This window comes from Muntiacus reevesi, chromosome 7 (genome assembly GCF_963930625.1).
Source record: "Muntiacus reevesi chromosome 7, mMunRee1.1, whole genome shotgun sequence".
NCBI classification, from domain to species: domain Eukaryota; kingdom Metazoa; phylum Chordata; class Mammalia; order Artiodactyla; family Cervidae; genus Muntiacus; species Muntiacus reevesi.
This window is the reverse complement of record NC_089255.1, coordinates 22,195,947-22,217,304: the sequence shown is the minus strand read 5'-3', so window position 1 is coordinate 22,217,304 and position 21,358 is coordinate 22,195,947. Positions and strand designations below refer to the sequence as shown.

Sequence of the window (21,358 nt, the reverse complement as noted above, 5' to 3'; positions counted from 1 at the left end):
GATAGTTATATCCTAGTTAAAACTAAATATATTTACATGATATGCCTTCTTTTGTTTCTTCCCTGCACATACCAGATAGTAGTTGTCCTTTCAGGTTTTATTCCATAACGTGAAACAGACACAAGTTTCAGAATGAAGAGACAACTCAAGGGAGCAGAACTGAATCCACTTGTATGCAAGAGCAGAGCCACAGTGTTGAAATGGCAGCTGACCCACAAGTAACACACAGCGGACCATTCATTAAGCTTTGTTCCTGTGAGCCACTGAGATTGTGAGGTTCTTTGTACTGAGTCTTATGCTAGCCAAAGTTGACTGATACATGAAGTCACATCAATCCTGTCTTCTAAATATCTCTCGCATTCAACCACCTCTTTTTAGTTGCCTTGTTACTATCCTGGTTCAGGTTCTTATAATCTCTCACCAAGCTGGTTGGAATAACTTCTTAAATATATCCTTTACCCATGAGCTCCTACCACTCCAAACTCTCTAAAGTAATCATTGTAAAACACACATTTGGTTTAGATTGCTATTCTATTTCAAGACCTTCTATAGCTCACGATGACCCACAAATGAAAATGAAGGTTTCTGTGGCCATCTACAATATTACTTCCAGGAAGTTTTCATCCTCATCCCCAACACTACCCCAAGATTTCTAAACATCAGACATAATGAACTCATTTTAATATTTTCTTCTCATATATATTATTCTTCTCTCAAGTTTGCAAAAGCCTACTCAACCTTCAGGACTCAGTAAATGTCACATTTACTTTTTAAAAGATTTTCCACCTTATATTTATTTGTCTTCTTCCTCTTTTAGTATTTTGTACACAATTTTGTAATAGCAATATTTACAATGTTATGAATATTGTTTGGTTTTTGATGCTTTACTAGTACAAGTTCCTCAAGGATAGGGGCCATTCCACACTATTCTTTAATCTCACCTGTTATTACTGTTCCTGACATACAAGGAACATTCAGCAGATGGGCCACAGCTTGACCACAGGGTGCTTTTGACCTGTGCACTGATGAATGAGAGCTGGTTTGTGACGCTGGATATGCAGGTGGACTGGAAACCTCCCACATGGCAAACCTTGAGGACACCTTAACCTCATTACATCCCTCAAACCAACACATGTCTATGCTTCCCACTCTTACATACTTAAACCATACTCCCTAGAAGACAAAATTACCCCATCCAGTCATATGAATCATACAGTCTTACTGAAGTTTGCCTCCATATATTTGTGGCTTTTAACATCAATGGTAAATGAAATGGTGAATGAAAACTTTTTCATGTTTCTATAATATATCATTTATATCTCCTTTGACTCTGTACTCTCCTAAAATAGCCAACCGACCACATTTGATGAGTCATGGTAGGTGACAATAAAGACAATTTATATCATTAAATGAATCCTCCTCAACTTTCTGCATCCTAGGTAAAACATTCCTGTTTTACACATATAGTTTACCTTCTCTCCCATAATAATAAAAAAGGTGTCTCTCTTACTTTGAAATGGTACCCCTCTGCCCAAATGCTTTACCCACAGTATTCTGTCTGAATTCTCTGGCACTTCAGTCCACTGATCACACAAACTTTGGTCTGACTCTTTAAGATTTTCTTGCTAATTCCCTCCCAGCATTTAAAATATTCAAGCTTTCTCATCTTAAAAAATAGTTAATATTCCCACAAACCCATATGTGCCTCTCCAGCAACAAATCTTTTTTTTTTCTTTGCCACCTGTTTCTTGTAAGATCTAAAAGATGATAGATATAATTCTTTTTATTATTTTGTTTAACTGAAGGATAATTGCCTTACAGAATTTTGTGGTTTTCTTTCATAGCAACAAGAATCAGCCATAGCACACCCATGTACCGCTCCCCCCGCCCCCCAGACCTCCCTCCCGTCTCCCTCCCGCCCTCAGCCCTTCTCAGAGCCCCGTCTGAGCTCCCTGCTCCCTCAGCCCGTCTCAGAGTCCCCGTCTGAGCTCCCTCCCGTCTCCCTCTCTGCTCCCTCAGCCCGTCTCAGAGCCCCCGTCTGAGCTCCCTGCTCCCTCAGCCCGTCTCAGAGCCACCCCCCCCCCCCAGTCTGAGCTCCCTGCTCCCTCAGCCCGTCTCAGAGCCCCCGTCTGAGCTCCTGCTCCCTCAGCCCTTCTCAAAGCCCCGTCTGAGCTCCCTGCTCCCTCAGCCCGTCTCAGAGTCCCCGTCTGAGCTCCCTCCCGTCTCCCTCCCTGCTCCCTCAGCCCGTCTCAGAGCCCCCGTCTGAGCTCCCTGCTCCCTCAGCCCGTCTCAGAGCCACCCCCTCCCCCCCCCCCAGTCTGAGCTCCCTGCTCCCTCAGCCCTCTCAGAGCCCCGTCTGAGCTCCCTGCTCCCTCAGCCCGTCTCAGAGCCCCCGTCTGAGCTCCTGCTCCCTCAGCCCTCTCAGAGCCCCCGTCTGAGCTCCCTGCTCCCTCAGCCCTGCTCTGAGTCTCACAGCACACTCCCCTGGCCCTCTCTCACACACGGCGCTGTCCGTTTCTATGTTACTCTGTCCATACGCCTCCCCTTCTCCCTCCTCTTCTCCTGCCTTGTCCATAGGTCTGTTCTCTATGTCTCTTTCTCCACTGCTACCCTGAAAATAAATTCATCAGTGCCATCTCTTCAGATTCCATATATGTGTCAGTAGACAATATTTATATCTCTCTTTCTGACTTACTCCACTCTATATAATGAGCTATAGTTTCGTACACCTCATTAGAACAGATTCAAATGCATTCCTTTTTATGGCTGAGTACTATTCCATTGTATATATGGTACCAGCTTCTTTATCCATTCATCTGTCAATGGACAGCTAGGTTGCGTCCATGTTCTAGCTATTATAAATAGAGCTACAGTGAACATTGGGGTACATGTGTCTTCTTCAATTTTGGTTTCCTCAGGGTCTATGCCTAGGAGTGGGATTTCTGGGTCATATGGTCATTTTATTCCTAGCTTTTTAAGGAGTTTCCATACCTTCTTCCATAGTGGCTGTATCAATTTACATTTCCACCAGCAATACAAGAGCATTCCCTTTTCTCCATATACTCTCCAGCATTTATCGTTTGTAGACTTTTTGATGATGGCCGTTCTGACTGGTGTGAGGTGGTATCTCATTGTAGTTTTGATTTGCATTTCTCTGATAACGAGTGACGTTGAGCATCTTTTCATGTGCTTGTTAGCCATCTGTATGTCTTCTTTGGAGAAATGTCTCTTCAAGTCCCTTTCCCACTTTTTGATAGGGTTTTTTTTTTTTTTTGGTATTGAGTTGTATGAGCTTCTTGTATATTTTGGAAATTAATTATTTATCAATTGTTTCCCTTGCTATTATTTACTCCCATTATGAGGGTTGTCTTTTCACCTTGCTTGTAGTTTCCTTTGTTGTGAAAAAGCTTTTAAGTTTAATTAGGTCCCAATTGTTTTTGTTTTTACTTCCATTACTCTAGGAGGTGGGTCATAGAAGATCTTGCTTTGATTTATATCATCAAATGTTCTGCCCATGTTCTCCTGTAAGAGTTTAATAGTTTCTGGTCTTACATTTAGATCTTTAATCCATTTTGAGTTTATCTTTGTGTATGGCATTAGGTAATGATCTAATTTCATTCTTTTGTACACTGCTGTCAAGTTTTCCCACGACCACTTATTGAAGAGGCTGTCTTTGCCCCATTGTATATTCTTGCCTCCTCTGTCAAAAATAAGGTACCATGGGTGTGTGGGTTTATCTCTGGGTTCTCTATCTTTTTCCATTGGTCTGTTTTTCTGCCAGTACCATACTGTCTTGATGACTATAGCTTTTGTAGTATAGTCTGAAGTCAGGAAGGTTAATTCCTCCAGCTCCATTCTTCTTTCTCAAGACTGCTTTGGCTATTCAGGGTCTTTTGTGTTTCCATATGAATTGTGAAATTTTTTGTTCTAGTTCTGTGAAAAAAAGCCACTGGTAATTTCATAGAGATCACATTGAATCCCTAGATTGCATTTGGTAGTATAGTCATTTCATGATATTGATTATTCCCAGCCAGGAACATGGAATATCTCTACATCTGTTTATGTCATCTTTAATTTCTTTCATCAGTATCTTATAGTTTTCTGAATACAGGTATTTTGTTTCCTTAAATAGGTTTATTCCTAGATATGTTGTTCTTTTTGTTGCAATGGTGAATGATATTGATTCCTTAATTTCTCTTTCTGAGGGCACTTTCAGGGTTTTGCTGGAGCTCTGTGGCTCAGCTGGTGAAGAATCGCCTGCAATGAGGGAGATGTGGGTTCGATCCCTCGGTTGGGAAGATCCCCTGGAGAAGGGAAAGGCTGCCACTCAGTATTCTGGCCTGGAGAATTCCATGAGCTGTATATAGTCCATGGAGTCACAAAGAGTGGGACATGACTGAGTGACTTACACTATACTACTGTGACCCTCTCCTACGACTGTTCTTTCTCATCAGGTGTGAGAGGGGTGGATGTAGCGCAGAGTTCCCCAGCCCTGAGTCTACAGGAAGGAGCCAACTCTACCCTGCGGTGTAATTTCTCCACCCTCACAGACAATGTGTAGTGGTTCCGTTAGAACCCTGGGGGCAGCCTCATCCGTCTGTTTTACATTCCTTCAGAGACAGAGCAGGATGGAAGCTTAAACGCGGTGACAGTCCCTACAGAACGCCGCAGCTCACTGCAGTCTCCTCTTCGCAGACCACTGACTCAGGCACTTACTTCTGTGCTGCGCAGCGGAGTGCTCCCCAGGCACCTGCGGCCTCTACACGAACCCTCCCGGGACTCAGCCCCTCCTCCAGCCACAGTCACACCGTGACACCCTTACCAGATATCTGCACTGTTTAGTATTTCTTACCTACACTGGTACAGTTTTAACCACAAACACTTTTTGGCCCAACAAATTTGGGATTTGGTCTTTTCCCTTCTGAATATCTCCTATATCTCCTTCTACACTACAACCTCTGACTTGTAGCTAGGAGAATATCTAGATAAGGCGACAGATTTAAAGTAAATATTTAAACACGATATGAGGGACTCTAAAACGATAAAAAGTGGAAGGATCTAAAAGGAGCGAAAATAACTCTAATAAAGATGTTATCCAATTTAGTTGGGTGTCTCAAGAATATTCAAATTCGCCTTACCATAATAGCAAATACAAATAACTCACAATTGCAATTACTCACATTTGCAAATTGCAAATACTCACATTTTATCCTATGACTGGGGCAAAGCAAACAGAAAATAACTGTTCAGTGTTCATACATGAATTGATCATTTGAAACAAATTTATTCTCTTTCAGTTCTGGATGCAAGAAGTCTAAAATCAGTTTCACTGGCTACAGTCAAGTTCTTAGCAAGATGGATTCTTTCCCTTCACTGCACATTACTTAGTTTTAATTTATTTATTTTGTAAGTGGAAGTTTCTACCTCTTAATCCCCTTCATCTATTTCACCCCTACACCCACCCTTTCCCCTTCAGTAACCAATAGTTTGTTGCCTATATGTCTGAGTCTGTTTCTGTTTTGTTGTATTTGTTAACTTGTTTTGCTTTTTAGATTTCATATAAAAGTGAAAGCATACAGTATTTGTCTTTCTCTATCTGACATTTCACTATGTGCGGCATCCTACAAGTCTATCATGCTGTCCTGACCGGCAAAATTTTATTCTTTTTTATGGTTAGTAACATTCCATTGTATACACACACACACAAAAACACACACACTCACACATATATATCTTCTAGATCCCTTCATATGAGTGAAAATTGAGGTTGTTTATATATATCTTCACTATTGGAACTAATGTTGCAGTGAACATTTGGGTGCATACATATTTCTGAATTAGTGTTTTTGTTTTCTTCTGATAGATACCCAGGAATGGAATCAATGAATCATATAATGCATGTGCATGCTAAGTCATTGCAGTCATGTCCGACTCTTTGCAATCTCATGGAAACATAGAGCGCCAGGCTCATCTGTCTCTGGAAATTATCCCAGCAAGATTACTGGAGTGGGGTGCCACTTCCTACTCCAGGAGATCTTCCTGACCCAAGAATCGAAATTGAAGTGTCTCCTGCATTGAAGGTGGATTCTTTATCACTGAGCCATCTGGGAAGCCCCAAATCATAGAGCAGTTACATTTTTATTATTTTGGGGAATCTTCATGCTGTTTTAAATAGAGGCTACATCAGTGTACTTTCCCAGCAAGAATACACAAGTTTTCCCTTTTCGTCACATCCTTGACAATACTCAATTATTTTTCATTTTTGTTATGATAGTATTCTGGTAGGAGTGAGGTGATTTTGGTTTTGATTTGCACTTACCTGATGATTAGAGATGCTTAACATCTTTTCATGTGTCTGTTTGCCATCTGTATGTTTCTTTGGGGAAAATGCCTATTCATGCCCTCTGCCTGTGGTTTTGATACTGTGTGCAAAGTTTTTTTATATATTCTGGACATTAACCACTTATTGACCAATCACTTCCAAATATCTTCTCCCATTTGATAGGTTGCCTTTTGTGTGTGTGAATGGTTTATTTCACTGTGCAAAATAATTTAATTAGGTCCTATTTTCTGTGTTGTTCCTTTTTTCCTTGCCTGAGGAAATAGATACAAAAATATGGCAAAGATGAATGTCATAAAGCATATTGCCTATACTTTCTTTAAGAATTTATGAGTTCAGATCTTATATTTAAGTCTCTAATACATTTTGAGTTTATTTTAGTATATGCTGTGAGAAAATATTCTAATTTCATTCTTTAACATGTAGCTGTCCAGTTGTCTAACACCACTAATAGAAGAAGCAGTTTTCCCCCAATGCTTGTTCTTGCCTCCTTTGTTATAGATTGATTGACCATGTATACAAGGGTTAAAATCTGGACTCGCTATTCTGTTCCATTGACTGAATCTCTGTGTTTGGGCCAGCAATGTACATTTTAGATTGTAACACCTTTGAAACATATTTTGAAGTCAGAAAGTGTGATACCTTCAACTTTGTTATTTTTTTTTCAAAATTACTTTGATAATTTGTGGTCTTTTGTGGTAATTTGTGATAATTTGTGGTTCTATAAAAATTTTAGGATTATTTGTTCTAGTTGCGTGAAAAATGCCATGACTATTTTGAGAGCGATTGCATTAAATCTGTAGATTGCTCTGGTTCAGAGGACATTTCAGCATTGTTAATTCTTAAAACCTATGAACATGAAATATCTTTATATTTACTTGCATTGTCTTTAATTTTATTCATCAATATCTTATAGCTTTCTGAGTGCCATCAGTACAATTCTCGGGCACATGATCTAATAAGTACAATTCTCATAGAGGCAACAAGACTGAATATCCTGATCCTTCTCAAAGTCTAACAAATAAGATTCAATGTCAGATTTCAAAAAAACAATATTTTATTCCTGTTACAGTTTCATAAAAACACATACAAATGAATAGATTTTGAAAGTCAGAAGAACTGATGTTTCTTCATTTCATGTTAAAGTAATTTTATTTACTAAAAAATTTAAATAGAGCCCTAAAACTCAGTTAAGAAAAAAAAGATAATTATTTTGGATAAGATAGCTCTTCACCAAGATAGTTGAAAACCTGTGGGTTTTAAAAAAGTCATTGTTCTGAATGGAGGAAAGGTAAGCAAAGGCTAAATGAATGACCAGTAAGTAAGTTACAAGAAGAGTTCATAGCCTATACTACATTCTATCTTAAATGAGCTGGTAAAATTATTTTACTGATGATTATCAATATTTTTCAACTTGTTTAAAATTCAGTTCCCCTCAGCTCATACCTTTAATACTAATTGTTTTTTCTCCATACTCCTTTTCAAGATTTGCCTAACTCAATTACCAAGGAGAGACAAGTAGACAAAATAAAGTTTGTGGTGAGCCAGACATTTTTTCCCACATGTGCACAGACCACGTGGGCTATGAACATGACAAACCCCACTTCCCGTTGGGGGGAGTCACGCAGGTACCGGGTAGTATGTATATGTGCTGCCAGGCTCTCAAAGACACTGAGCTCTCAGCTTGAGGCAGAATTGAGCACATTTGTGCAGGGGAACCCACGCCTCATGCCGCTCTCCAGTTTGCTCTGGGTGTTCCTGGCCTTCACCTTCTCTGGTAGGGATGCTTCCAAACAAGGGTACGAGTGTTCAGGGTGAAAGGTCCGCACACAGGCACATGGTGCTTCACAGGGACTTGGGGAGGAAAGGAGGGTTGGGGAAAAGCATACTTATTATGATTTCAATTTGGGTTTTCTTTGGGCCCCAAGGTAGTCTAATTCCTACATTATTTTGTTCATTACTTCAGCTCTGTTTCCTGATTTTTTTTTCCCCCTACAGGATCTGGTGTGGCACAGAACGTTATTCAAGATCAGCCAGTCATATCCGGTCAACTGGGCCAGTCAGTCACCCTGAACTGTCGGTATAGAGCAACCTTGAGCTATTACTACATGTTTTGGTACAAGCTGCTTCCCAATGGAGAGATGATTTACCTTATTGGTCAGGTTTCTACTGGCCAGAACGCAAGGGATGGCCGCTACTCTGTAAATTTTCAGAAAGCTCGTAAATCCATCAGCCTCACCATTTCAGACTTAGAGCTGGAAGATTCTGCAGAGTATTTCTGTGCTCTCTGGGAGCTCACAGTGCTTAAAGTAAAGGGAAAAGCTAAACAAAAACCCCAGGGTTTAATAAAAGAGAGCTTCCCTGCTGCAGAACTCCAGCTGAAATATGCACCTGCATATCCCAGACCAGAAATGGTAGTTGTGTGGTTGCTTAATCTGTGGTCTGGAAGCCCCTTTTAAGTCGCTTAGGAACAGATGTCCAGACTAACTTTCTAGTAATACGTTCTCAGTCTTGATTTTTTTTAAATTTTATATCAATCATACAGAACATGTGCAAAGTTGTCTAAATTTGAAAACTTGCTCCATAATAATTTAATGTGGCAACTTCACTTGAAAAATCTCACATCATAAATCTGGGTTTAATTTTCAGAAATTGTCACGAATATAATTTCCTTAATCTTTTCTTCTTAGGTTTTGTGTCAGTTAGGGCACAATCAGAAAAGTAGAACCACAGTGATACAGAATAAGAGACTCATTTTAAGGAATAGAACTCTCAGACAATTGCTAGAGTTGGTGGAGGAATTTATACAAAGCTGTTATCTTGCATTTGGTGCTGAGCCTAAATTTACTTTAAATCAACTAGAGTGTCGTTTGGAAAGGAAAATTGGATATGGTCAAAAGCATGGAAAAACTGACATTTAAGGACATACTAGAACCCATGAGGACAATTGGCACCCACAAAGACACATTAAAACTTGTCTGTCTCTCGCCTCCTTCAATCTCATGGTAATGGGTGACTTTCGGGAGAAGTGGATATTTACCATCATGCTACATGCACATTTGGCCCGAAATGGGAGATCTGGTTGGAGGTTAAGGAGTTGTAAGTTAACAATAAGATGAACTAGCAGGTGAGCAGCAACACATGTGAGTTGCACAGTGACTGAAGCCCTGCACCAACCAGCAGGACATAAAAAAATGTGGCTACTTCATGAAAACTACCTTCTAAACCTTGCACAATCATTTTTATGGCCAACTCTAACCCAGAACAATACAGAGAAACAAATTCTGAGTCATAGATTTCCAGCTAGCACAGACACTACAAGGGCTTCCCTGCTGGCTCAGAGGGTAAAGTGTCTGCCTACAATGCAGGAGACCTGGGTTCGATCCCTAGTACAGGAAGATCCCCTAGAGAAGGAAATGGCAACCCATTCCAGTACACTTGCCTGGAAAATCCCATGGATGGAAAAACCTGGTAAGCTACAGTCCATGGGGTTGCAAAGAGTCGGACACGACTTAGAGATACTACAAAGCTATTCCATTACTTTCTATGTCAACTGGTCATCCATCTATACCTCTTTTAACAGCACACTTTCAAATAAAGAAAACAGCAAAACTATGCTTCTTGCTAATACGATGCAATTATTTCCCATTCGACCAAAATCACCATAACCTTCTCCTGAAAAGAGTATACCAGGTTTGTGCATGCGTACTAAGTTGCTTCAGCCACATCCAACTCTTGATGACCTTATGTACTGCAACCTACCAGACTCCTCTGTCCATGGGATTCTCCAGGCAAGAATACCGGAGTGGGTTGCCATACTCTCTTCAAGGGATACCAAGTTCACTTATCCATTTTTGGGTGTTCTTTCCCTTTATACCTCACCCACACTGTCCCATTGGATCCTGCATCTTAACTACTGAGATACAATCAGATACAAGATTAACTTGTATTTTGCACATCATACATTTCCATAGGCAGGCGATTGGGGGAGAGATTTAAAAATGATTACTGTATACATAAACATATTCACATCAAACTGAAAAAGAGATTGTCATAACTACTATCAACTTAAAATATATTCACAACCAGAAGTTGAGAGTTATGTTTTATCTGGTGGGAATTTTTAGGACTTCAAGTCTGGGAGATAGCATCTCAAGTAACCCTGAAAGAAATGCTCTAAGGAGGTGAGCAGAGAAGCCAGGTTGTATAGAAGTTTTGCAACAAAGTGCAGGTAGTCTGAACATCAAAAGATTATTGTTAATTAAAGAAAAATGGATATCTCAAGTTAAGGAATCTAGCTCTTTTCTATGCATGGGAAGGTGAAAGAGTCTGGGCTCACTGAAGTCATTCTTTTACTATTCACCTCAGCTGTCCTGAGGCCAGTATCTGTGTTTTTTACATCCTGAGATCCTTTAGGCTCCTGGTAGGGAGTGACTGCAGTTCTGATGGCTGTTAGATCACAGATATTCTTCTCCTTCCTGAGTGCCCTTAGGCTCAGGAGCGCACATTGGGCTACAGTTGTTGATGACTGTGACATCCTTGTTTACTGATATGGCAGGAAATACTCCATTTCTGACTATTACAGTCTTTGTTACTGCAAATGACCACATGATTGTTGGTAGTATTTATAACTACCTTTTCCATTACCCGTTCCATAACATTTTTGCTCATAACAAGCACCTTCACTCACTGCCATACTTGACTTCCTATAAAACAAGCTCCTTACATAGGAGCAATACTATGTGGAAAGTCATCAAGGTGAATAAGACATTCTGCAAGTCCACCACTGTGATTTTGACAGAAGTTCAAAGGGTATTGAAGGCAAATCCAAGGGTCTATTTAAGTGGAAATAATCTTGCCAATAAACAGGGAAAATTGATATATTGTATTCTGGGATTTCATATCAGATGCAAGAGAAATCACCAAGGGAAAGCATTTTTAAAGTGTTCAAGCTAGTAACACTTTCAAGCTAGCTTCTTATGAACATGAAAATGAATCCTTTATCTAAATCTTTCTATTTTTCCCCCGGAGAATCAGGCTGTAACACACTGCATGAATCAAGAATGAAAGCTAAAGTTCTGCCAGCTGGTGTCCTGCTCAAACATCTTATGATGCTTACACTGGCCTCGCTGCTCCCCTCCAGTGATCATGGGTTAAACTGCGAGGAAGCCTGCTGCAGTGAAAAGGAAAAAAAGAGGAATGGAGGTTTTTTTCTTTCACTTTCCTGAGAACAAAGAAAATAAAGAGAACAGTGAGCAGGCCTGAACATTCCTGAAAGTCGCTCAGTTGTGTCCAGCTCTTTGGGACCCCATAGACTGTGGCCACCAGACTCCTCTATCCATGGACTTCTCTGAGCAAAAACACTGGAGTGGGTTGCCATTCCCTTCTCCAGGGGATCTTCTTAACTCAGGGATCAAACCAGGGTCTCTTGAACTGCAGGCATATTCTTTACCATCTGAGCCATCAGGGAAGCCCTCAAACATATAATACTAACTGCTTTTCCCTGACGCTTTCAGGATCTACCTAACGTAATAATCAGGGAAAGAAAATTAAACTTCTGTGAGCCAAAAGTTTTTCCCATCTGTGAAAAAGACCATGTGATCTATGAACATGACAAACCCTACTTCCTGTCTGAAGGAGTCACACATTCACACAGGTACTATGTAAATGTGCCGCCAGGCTGACAGAGACACTGAATTCTCAGCTTGAGGCAGGGCTGAGCACATCTGTGCAGGGGAATCCATGCCTCATGCAGCTCTCCAGCCTGCTCTGGGTGTTCCTGGCCTTCACCTTCTCTGGTAGGGATGCTTCCAAGCATGGGTGTGAGTGTTCAGGGTGAAAGGACTGCACACAGGCACGTAATGCTTCACAGGGACTTGGAGGGTAAGTCCACTTGGAGGACTGGAGAAAAAGAAGTATTTTATAATTTGAATTTGATTTGTCTCTGGGTCCTAAATTAGTCTAAATCCCACACTATTTTATTTACTACTTCATCTCTGTTTTCTGATTTTTTTCCCCATAGGATTCAGTCTGGCCCAGAAAGTAACTCAAGTCCAGACAGCCGTATCCAGTCGAGTGGGGCAGACAGTCACCCTGAATTGTCGCTATGAATTAAGTTGGACCACGGACTACTAGTCCATTTTTTGGTATAAACAGCTTCCCAGTGGAGAGATGAATTTCCTTATTCATCAGTATTCAGAACACCTGAATGCAAGGAATGGCCACTATTCTGTAAACTTCCAGAAAGCAGATAAATCCATCAGCCTCATCATTTCAGCCTTATAGCTCGAAGACTCTGCAAAGTACTTCTGTGCTCTCCCTAAGCTCACAGTGCTTGAAGTAATGGGAAAAGTTGAACAAAATCCCCAGAGCTTAATAAGAGAGAGCACACTGCTTCAGGACCTCAGTTGAAGTGCACACCTGCACATCCCAGAATAGAAATGGTAGTCCTGTGGTTGCTTCATCTGTGGTCTGGATCAGAAGATTTAATTCTAAATAAAAGCTCCTTCTAGGTGGATCATCAGGCTACAGCTGGAACCAGGTGGGCCTGCCCCGCAGGAACTGGAGCCTGAAATAGACAGGGAATCACTGTGGTTTTTCCCTCCCTTTGGTCCCCCAATTTCCCACCACTGCTTTGGGTCCCCCATTTGAGCAGGAGGCCAGTAGATGCTGGAACTGGGAAAGCACATCTTATCTCCTGCATCTCCTTTCTGGTGGATCCACTTCACAGCTCTTGCCTCCCCTTTCACTCAGAGTTTCCTCTGACTGCCCAGGTTGATACAGGCTTTCAGCTCTTGCTAGTATCTTGATGCTTCCCATCTCTTTGTTTTCCTTAACCCTGTCTGCAAATCTATAAATATTCCCTTCATTAAACTTTGTAGTTAAATCTTCAAGTAAATCAAAGATATTTCTATGTTATTTGGAAGCAGGTGTCCACAGTAACTTTCTACTAATACATTCTTCTCTTGAACTATCGACTTTAAATCAATCATACAGAACATGTATAAACTTGTCTAAAGCTATAAACTTGCTCCATAATAATTTAAAGTGACTGCTTCACTAAAATACACTCACATCACAAACCTGGATATAGTTATCTGGAATCATTATGAAAATCATTTACTTAGTACTTTCTTCTTAGACTTTGTGTCACTTAAGGTACAATCAGGAAGCAGACCATCAGCAATGTTGAATAAGAGGTTAGTTATATGTAAAGGTTAGAACTCAGGCAGTTGCTAGAGTTGATGGAATAGTCTATACAAGCAGAAAAGATATAAGGACCCTCATGTTCATTGCAGCACTAATTACAGTAGCATGGACATGGAAGCAACCTAAATGTCCAATGATGGAATAATAGATAAAAAAAAAATACAGCATATATATACAATTGAATATTATTCAGCCATGGGAAGGAACAAAACAGTGCCATTTGCAGTGGCATGGGTGGACCTAAAGATTGTCATACTGAATAAAGTAAGTCAGACAGAGAAAGACAAATATCCTCTGATATCTCTTTTATCAGATGGCATTTTAAAAAGTGGTATTTACAAATGAAGGTGTTTACAAAACAGAAATAGAATCCAGGATGTAGAAAACTAATTATGGTTACCAAAGGGGGAAAGAGATATGAGGGATAAACTGGCAGACTGGGATTCACATATACACACTACTACTATACACATATATATTCACATATACACTGTATATTCACATATACACTATACTACTACCACTACATATACACACTACTACTATACACATATATATTCACATATACACTGTATATTCACATATACACTATACTACTACCACTACATATACACACTACTACTATACACATATATATTCACATATACACTGTATATTCACATATACACTATACTACTACTACTACATATACACACTACTACTATCTACTATAAAATAGGTAACTAATGAGAACCTTCTGTATAACACAGGAAACTCTACTCAATAGTCTATAATGACCTATACAGAGCACAATCTGAAAAAGAGAGGATATATGTATACATATAACTGATTTGCTGTACAACAGAAACTAACGTTGTAAAGCAACTATACTCCAATAAAAATTAATTTTAAAAGTAGACATAATAAATTTACTGGAAAAAATAAGAGCTATCAGAACTTTGAAAAAACAGTGATACCTGACTGTTGATCCAGACCAACAGAAGTTACAATGGGAAAGTATTTTTAAAGTGTTTAAGAAAATAAACAGAACTTTAAAGCTAGCTTCTTTTGAAAATGAAGACATATATTAAAATGTCTGTGCTGAATATCAACGCTAAGAGGGTGGAAAGTCAATGTGCCAGACTTTTAAACTATATTTCCAATGCATATTTCTGAAAAAGGACTCAAATAAAAAAAAATATATAAAACACATACAAATTAATCAGTAAAGAAAACAGTCAAGAAGAATGGGGCAATCTTGGAGATCCAATTCAGAAATTTGATATTCAATATCTAATAAATATACTAAAAATAATATTATTATTCATCAGGTAAGTGAAAATAAAACTTCCTCTGAGTGCTCCATCTGTGTCCTTTCAGCACCCTGAATGTACTAATGTAGCTAGGAGAATATGACCCAAGAGGACAGGGAAAAATAATGACTGTCTCAAAGAAAATAAGTGATTAAATAAATTTCCTATAGTTTCCCTCATTGAACCAATGTTGAGGAAGAAAAAAAAAAAAAGGTAGTAACAAGTCACAGATTCTGGATATTGAAGAAAAGGCAGGCTTCACTAGAAAAAAAGAAAGATAGTATTTTTTGAGCTTATTTTATGTCAGGCACTGTGGTATGCATTTCAGATTCATCATCTAATTTAAATATCAAAATCTTATGAGATAGGTTTTATTGTTTCTTTTTGTTTTTTTTTTTTAGTCTTTGGGAAATGAACCATAACTTTCCTAAGTGTGAAATGTTTCTTTACCTTTTATTATCAGCCAGAGTGTAATATTTTAGGGGGCTCCTGAGGAGCAAGGTCTGGACTATGGAGAAGCACTTGGACTCAAAATAGGGTGGCTGGACATCTGAGTGATGGTGACATTACTGGTTTAAACTGGAACCTAAAGTGAACTAGAAAGAGAAGATGCCAAACCTAGACACAAAGTCTTAGGATGAGTACATGAGGAAATCATCCACTAATCAGTTAACAGTGCTGAATGCTTTAGCAAGTTTTTTATTTAATAGTATGCTGGGGAAATTGAGGGCTACGATGGGATATTATTCTTTAAACACTCCTGTGAGGCTATCTTCCCAAACATCTACATGGTGTTATCTCTGAAGTTCCTTTACATCTTTACTCGACTTTACTTGGTGAGTTCTTTATTTAAATCTTTCTAGTTTCCTTCCTTGAGAACCAGACTCCAGCGCACTGCATGTAGCAGGAGTGAACGCCGAAGCACTGCCGCCTGCTGTCCTACTGGAACATTCTGCGAGACTTACACGGGCTTCCTTGCTGCCCTCTGTGCTGAGTCCCTTCAGTCGTGTCCGACTCTGCGACCCCATCGACTGTAGTCCACCAGGCTCCTCTGTACGTGGGATTCTCCAGGCAAGAATACTAGAGTGGGGTTGCCATGCCCTCCTCCAGGGGATCGTCCTGACCCAGGGATCAAACCCACACCTCTTATACCTCCTACAGTGACACTCCTACACTCCGTTACCACTAGCGCCACCTGGGAAGCACTAAATTGTGAGGAAGTCTCATCAAGGTAGGGCCTTTGGTTGCTGAACCAGTCAGTAAACTCAATGCAGACATCAGGAGACAGAGAATTCAGGAGAACTGGCCTTTTTTTGGTTTTTTTGTTTTTTTCCCTCTCCCTCTCTTTTGCCTGCCAGATATAAAAGGGATTGACTTCAAACATAGAATGCATAGGATGATTCTGGCTGGAGAGTAAGAGGCTACCTTGGAAACAAAGCTCTAAATTACTTCACAAAGTGAGAGTTTCTTCCCTGATAAGTGAAATTGTGCTTACTGTTACATCCTTTCTTGTAGTATAGAAATAGCCTGAGAAGTGGGAGCAAGAGTCAATAATGGGAAAAATAAACAATCATGGCAAATATTGCTTGGTTATACTCATTACATATTATAATATTCCACCCATTCTCTCAATAGAACACCTTATGAATTGATTTTCCATTGACTGTGAGAAACATGATAGACCATGGATACTTAGGATAATACATGTAATATGCTATGTAAACTGATAAAATACATCTTAGAAAAATATTGAGATTTATCTTGTGTGTAGAATCTTCATCAATTTCAAATTCTGTCTCCCAATCCCCTGCCCCATGAATTTGTTCATTGCCTACAGCTGGTTGAGTGTTTACGACAGGATTTCTGCATCTCTTCTCTTGGGCAGGAAAGATAGAGGTTAGTCATTGAGATGGCTTCCAATTCTGTTCCACTTTCCCGAACACAATTTAAATTTGACTATGTAGAAGGCACTGCTGTCTAGTTTTAGCACTTATTCTGTTTCCTTTGTTTATTTCAGTTGTTCACTGGAAAGACATTTATGTAGTCAATTTATACTATCAATTTCCCAGAAGTAGATTTAGATTCTGAACAATCTTAATTAGTGCTATCCTGCACTATTAAAATTTCCCTGATTATGTTTTATTTTTCTGACAATATTTGGAGCTTACAGAGAACAAAGAATATTGCTTTTATAACTTTTGGAGCTTAGAAATCATGGGCACAAAATCATGTTTAAACAAATGTGTGCATGTTCAATGAAACTAACCTGATTCGTGAGCTGTGACACAGGCAAAATAGAACATAAATCTTATTTACTTTAACCAACACTATTGAGGTATAACTGACATTCCATAAAATTCATCCATTTTGCATCTACAGTTCAATGATTTTTGGTAAATTATTTTAGTTGTAAAATTATTTCCATAATCAAAATCATTACCATGGCCCTCCATGTGCTCTCTTTTAGTGGTCTCTCAGGGAAGCTGTTCATCTCACTTGATGCCTCACAAAAGCATAAGCTGAGAAAGACTCTTCATGTTTAGTCTCACTACTGCAACAATATTAACTTTGCTGCATTTGTTTATTACAGTGAGTTACCAAGCCAGCACAGATTCAGTGTGCACAGGATCTACACAAGGGCATGGATATCAGGAAGCAGGGATCACTGGAGGCATTTCGGGCTCAAATTTGTGATAATTTGTTATGATAGAAGGAGGATTCTAACACAGTTCCTAAAAGTAACATTTCTAAACAGCTATAGCCAATCTTTGATTGTTTACATTCATGGGAGAATGCATTTAAATTGGTCTTTGGCCTATGTTGAGTTCAAACTCTCAAGCATGAAAATACACACACTTATTTATCACTCAACAAATGCTTGAATGTTCACTATTCACCAGGTATTCAAGTAGTTTCTGGGAACATGGTTATGAACAGTAAACACATATTTATTTAGTGTATACCACATACCTGGGACTTTAATTATCATATAAAAGACAAAATTTCTTGTTTTCATAGATCCTCCCTTCTAGAACATCACAGTCCAATAGAACTCTCAGAGGTGGTGGAAATGTTTTCTATCTTGCACTGTCTAATAGCCCCTAGCCTACTAGTATAAGTGTGGCCTGTAGCCCAGCAGGTTCTCCAGGCAAGATTCTCTAGGCAAGAATACTGGAGTGGGTTGCCATGCCCTTCTCCAGGGATCTTCCTGACCCAGGGATTGAACCTGCATCTCTTACGTCTCCTGAATTGTCAGGAAGGTTCTTACCACTAGCACCATCTAGGAAGCCCCGAAATGTGGCTAGTATGATTAAAAAGCTAAAATTTAATTCTATTTAATTTTCAGTTCAGTACAGTCACTCAGTCGTGTCTGACACTTTGCGACCCCATGAACTGCAGCATGCCAGGTCTCCTTGTTCATCACTAACTCCCAGAGTTTATTCAAACTCATGTCCTTTGAGTCGGTGATGCCATCCAACCATCTCATCCTCTGTTGGTCCCTTCTCCTCTCACCTTCAATCTTTCCCAGCATCAGGGTATTTTCCAATTAGTCAGTTCTTCGCATCAGGTGGCTAAAGTATTGGAGTTTCAGCTTCAGCATCAGTCCTTCCAATGAATATTCAGGACTGGTTTCCTTTAGGATGGACTGGTTGGATTTCCTTGCAGTCCAAGGGACTCTCAAGAGTCTTCTCCAACACCACAGTTCAAAAGCATCAGTTCTTCGGCACTCAGCTTTGTTTATAGTCCAACTCTTACATCCATACATGACTTCTGCAAAAACCATAGCTTTGTCTAGATGGACCTTTGTTGGCAAAGTAATGTCTCTGCTTTTTAATATGTTATGCTGTCTAGGTTGGTCATAACTTTTCTTCCAAGGAGCAGGTGTCTTTTAATTTCATGACTGCAGTCACCTTCTGAAGTGATTTTGGAGCCCCCAAAAATAAAGTCTGTCACTGTTTCCACTGTTTCCCCATGTATTTGCCATGAAGTGATGGTACCAATGCCATGATCTTAGTTTTCTGAATGTTGAGCTTTAAGCCAATTTTTCATTCTCCTCTTTTACTTTCATCAAGAGGCTCTTTAGTCCTTCTTCACTTTCTGCCATATGGGTGGTGTCATCTGCATATCTGAGGTTACTGTTATTTCTCCGGGCAATCTTGATTTCAGCTTCTGTTTCATCCAGCCCAGCGTTTCTCATGATGTACTCTGCATATAAGTTAAATAAGCAGGGTGACAATATACAGCCTTGACGTACTCCTTTTCCTATTTGGAACTAGTCTGTTGTTCCATGTCCAGTTCTAACTGTTGCTTCCTGACCTGCATACAGATTTCTCAAGAGACAGGTCACATGGTCTGGTATTCCCATCTCTTGAAGAATTCTCCACAGTTTGTTGTGATCCATACAGTCAAATGTTTGGCATAGTCAATAAAGCAAAAGTAGATGTTTTTCTGGAATGCTCTTGCTTTATCAATGATCCAACAGATGTTGGCAATTTGATCACTAGTTCCTCTGCCTTTTCTAAATCCAGCTTGAACATCTGGAATTTCTTGGTTCACGTACTGCTGAAGCCTGGCTTAGAGAATTTTGAGCTTTACTTTACCAGCATGTCAGATGAGTGCAATTGTGCGGTTGCAATTCTTTGGCATTGCCTTTCTTTGGGATTGGAATGAAAACTGACCTTTTCTAGTCCTGTGGTCACTGCTGAGTTTTCCAAATATGCTGGCATATTGAGTGCAGCACTTTCCCAGCATCATCTTTTAGGATTTGAAATAACTCAACTGGAATTCTATCATGTCCACTAGCTTTGTTCATAGTGATGCTTCCTAAGGCCCACTTGACTTCACATTCCAGGATGTCTGGCTCTAGGTGAGTGATCACACCATCATGATTATCTGGGTCATGAAGATCTTTTTTGTATAGTTCTTCTGTGTATTCTTGCCACCTCTTAAAATCTTCTGTTTCTGTTAAGTCCATACAATTTCTGTCCTTTATTGTACCCATCTTTGCATGAAATGTCCCCTTGGTATCTCTAATTTTCTTGAAGAGGTCTTTCCCATTCTACTGTTTTCCTCTATTTCTTTGCGCTGATAACTGAGGAAGGCTTTCTTATCTTTCCTTGCTATTCTTTGGAACTCTGCATTCAAAGGGGTATATCTTTCCTTTTCTCCTTTGCCTTTCCCTTCTCTTCTTTTCATAACTATTTGTAAGGCCTCCTCAGAGAACAGTTTTTCCTTTTTTCAGTTCTTTTTCTTGAGGATGGTCTTGATCCCTGCCTCCTGTACAATGTCAGGAACCTCCATCCATAGTTCTTCAAGTACTCTGTCTATTGGAGTTAATCGCTTGAGTCTATTTCTCACTCACACTGTTTAATTTTAATTTACTTTAAACTCAGCAGCTTTTAGACAACATATAGGACAGCTTAGTTCTTGATGATGATACAGTACATACCCTCTAGGCACATGGGACCAGCCCCTACAATTAACAAACCATTATAATGCAAGCTAATAGTGCTAAGTGAGCAATTCTGAAATTCTGTAGAACCTACAGGATGGTATTCTATTCAACTGTTTAGTTTTAAGAAATTCTCCCTAGAGAAGTTCATGTCTGATAGATAGATAAGACTCTTTTTGAATTATATTGATTTCTTAAAATCCCTGGTATGTGGTAAAGTAACATGGTGAGAGAGCCAATATATAAGCTTTAAATTGGATAATTTATAGCCAGAATATTCTATATGACAGCAGGGAAAAAAAGATACAGTTTATCTTCCATTTTGACATCATAGGTTGTCTAACAATAAATTATGGGTCTTCTCCACATATTAAAATGACCTAATATATTCCATCAGTACATACAGAAAAACACACTACATGATTCTGATAAAATTCGAAAAGACAAATGAAACATTTTATTTCATTCTGATGACCTGGTTTTTAAAGAATCACAGAATCCTTTCCTGAAGTGCAAAATATACCTCCCCAAACACTATCATGTGGCTCAGCTGGTAAAGTATCCACCTGCAATGTGGGAGACCTGTGTTCGATCCTTGGGTTGGAAAGATTCCCTGCAGAAGGGAAAGGCTACCCATTCCAGTATTCTGGTCTGGAGAATTCCATGGACTCTATAGTCCATTGGGTCGCAAAGAGTCGGACATGACTGGGCGAATTTCACTTTCATTTCCACTTTTTAAACACTTTCAGCATGAGTAAATTCCTTCCAAGCCTTGACAAATATTTACCACAGGAGATACCCGTCTGCTGATGGGCATCTAGGTTGCTTCCATGTCCTGGCTATCATAAACAGTGCTGCAATGAACATTGAGGTGCATGTATCTCTTTCAGATCTGGTTTCCTTGGTGTGTATGCCCAGGAGTGGGCTTGCTGGGTCATATGGCAGTTCTATTTCCATTTTTTTAAGGAATCTCCACACTCTTCTCCCCATAGTGGCTGTATTACCTTCCATTCCCACCAGCAGTGTAAGAGGGTCCCCTTTTCTCCACACCCTCTCCAGCATTTA

At 39.6% G+C, this 21,358-nt stretch overlaps 1 protein-coding gene and 2 gene segments (V, D, J or C); all 3 read left to right on the top strand.

The window, feature by feature from the left end:
• Positions 1-21,358, top strand: part of LOC136172319 (M1-specific T cell receptor alpha chain-like) — a 606,661-nt gene that overhangs the window by 119,555 nt on the left and 465,748 nt on the right. The gene's annotated exons all lie outside the window — the stretch shown is intronic.
• LOC136172318 (T cell receptor delta constant-like) overlaps positions 1-21,358 on the top strand; it is a 424,221-nt gene that overhangs the window by 23,513 nt on the left and 379,350 nt on the right.
• On the top strand, positions 8,069-12,024 carry LOC136172046 (T cell receptor delta variable 1-like). The segment is given in 3 exon segments: positions 8,069-8,117; positions 8,339-8,754; positions 11,857-12,024. Coding segments are annotated over 3 exon segments (633 nt in total).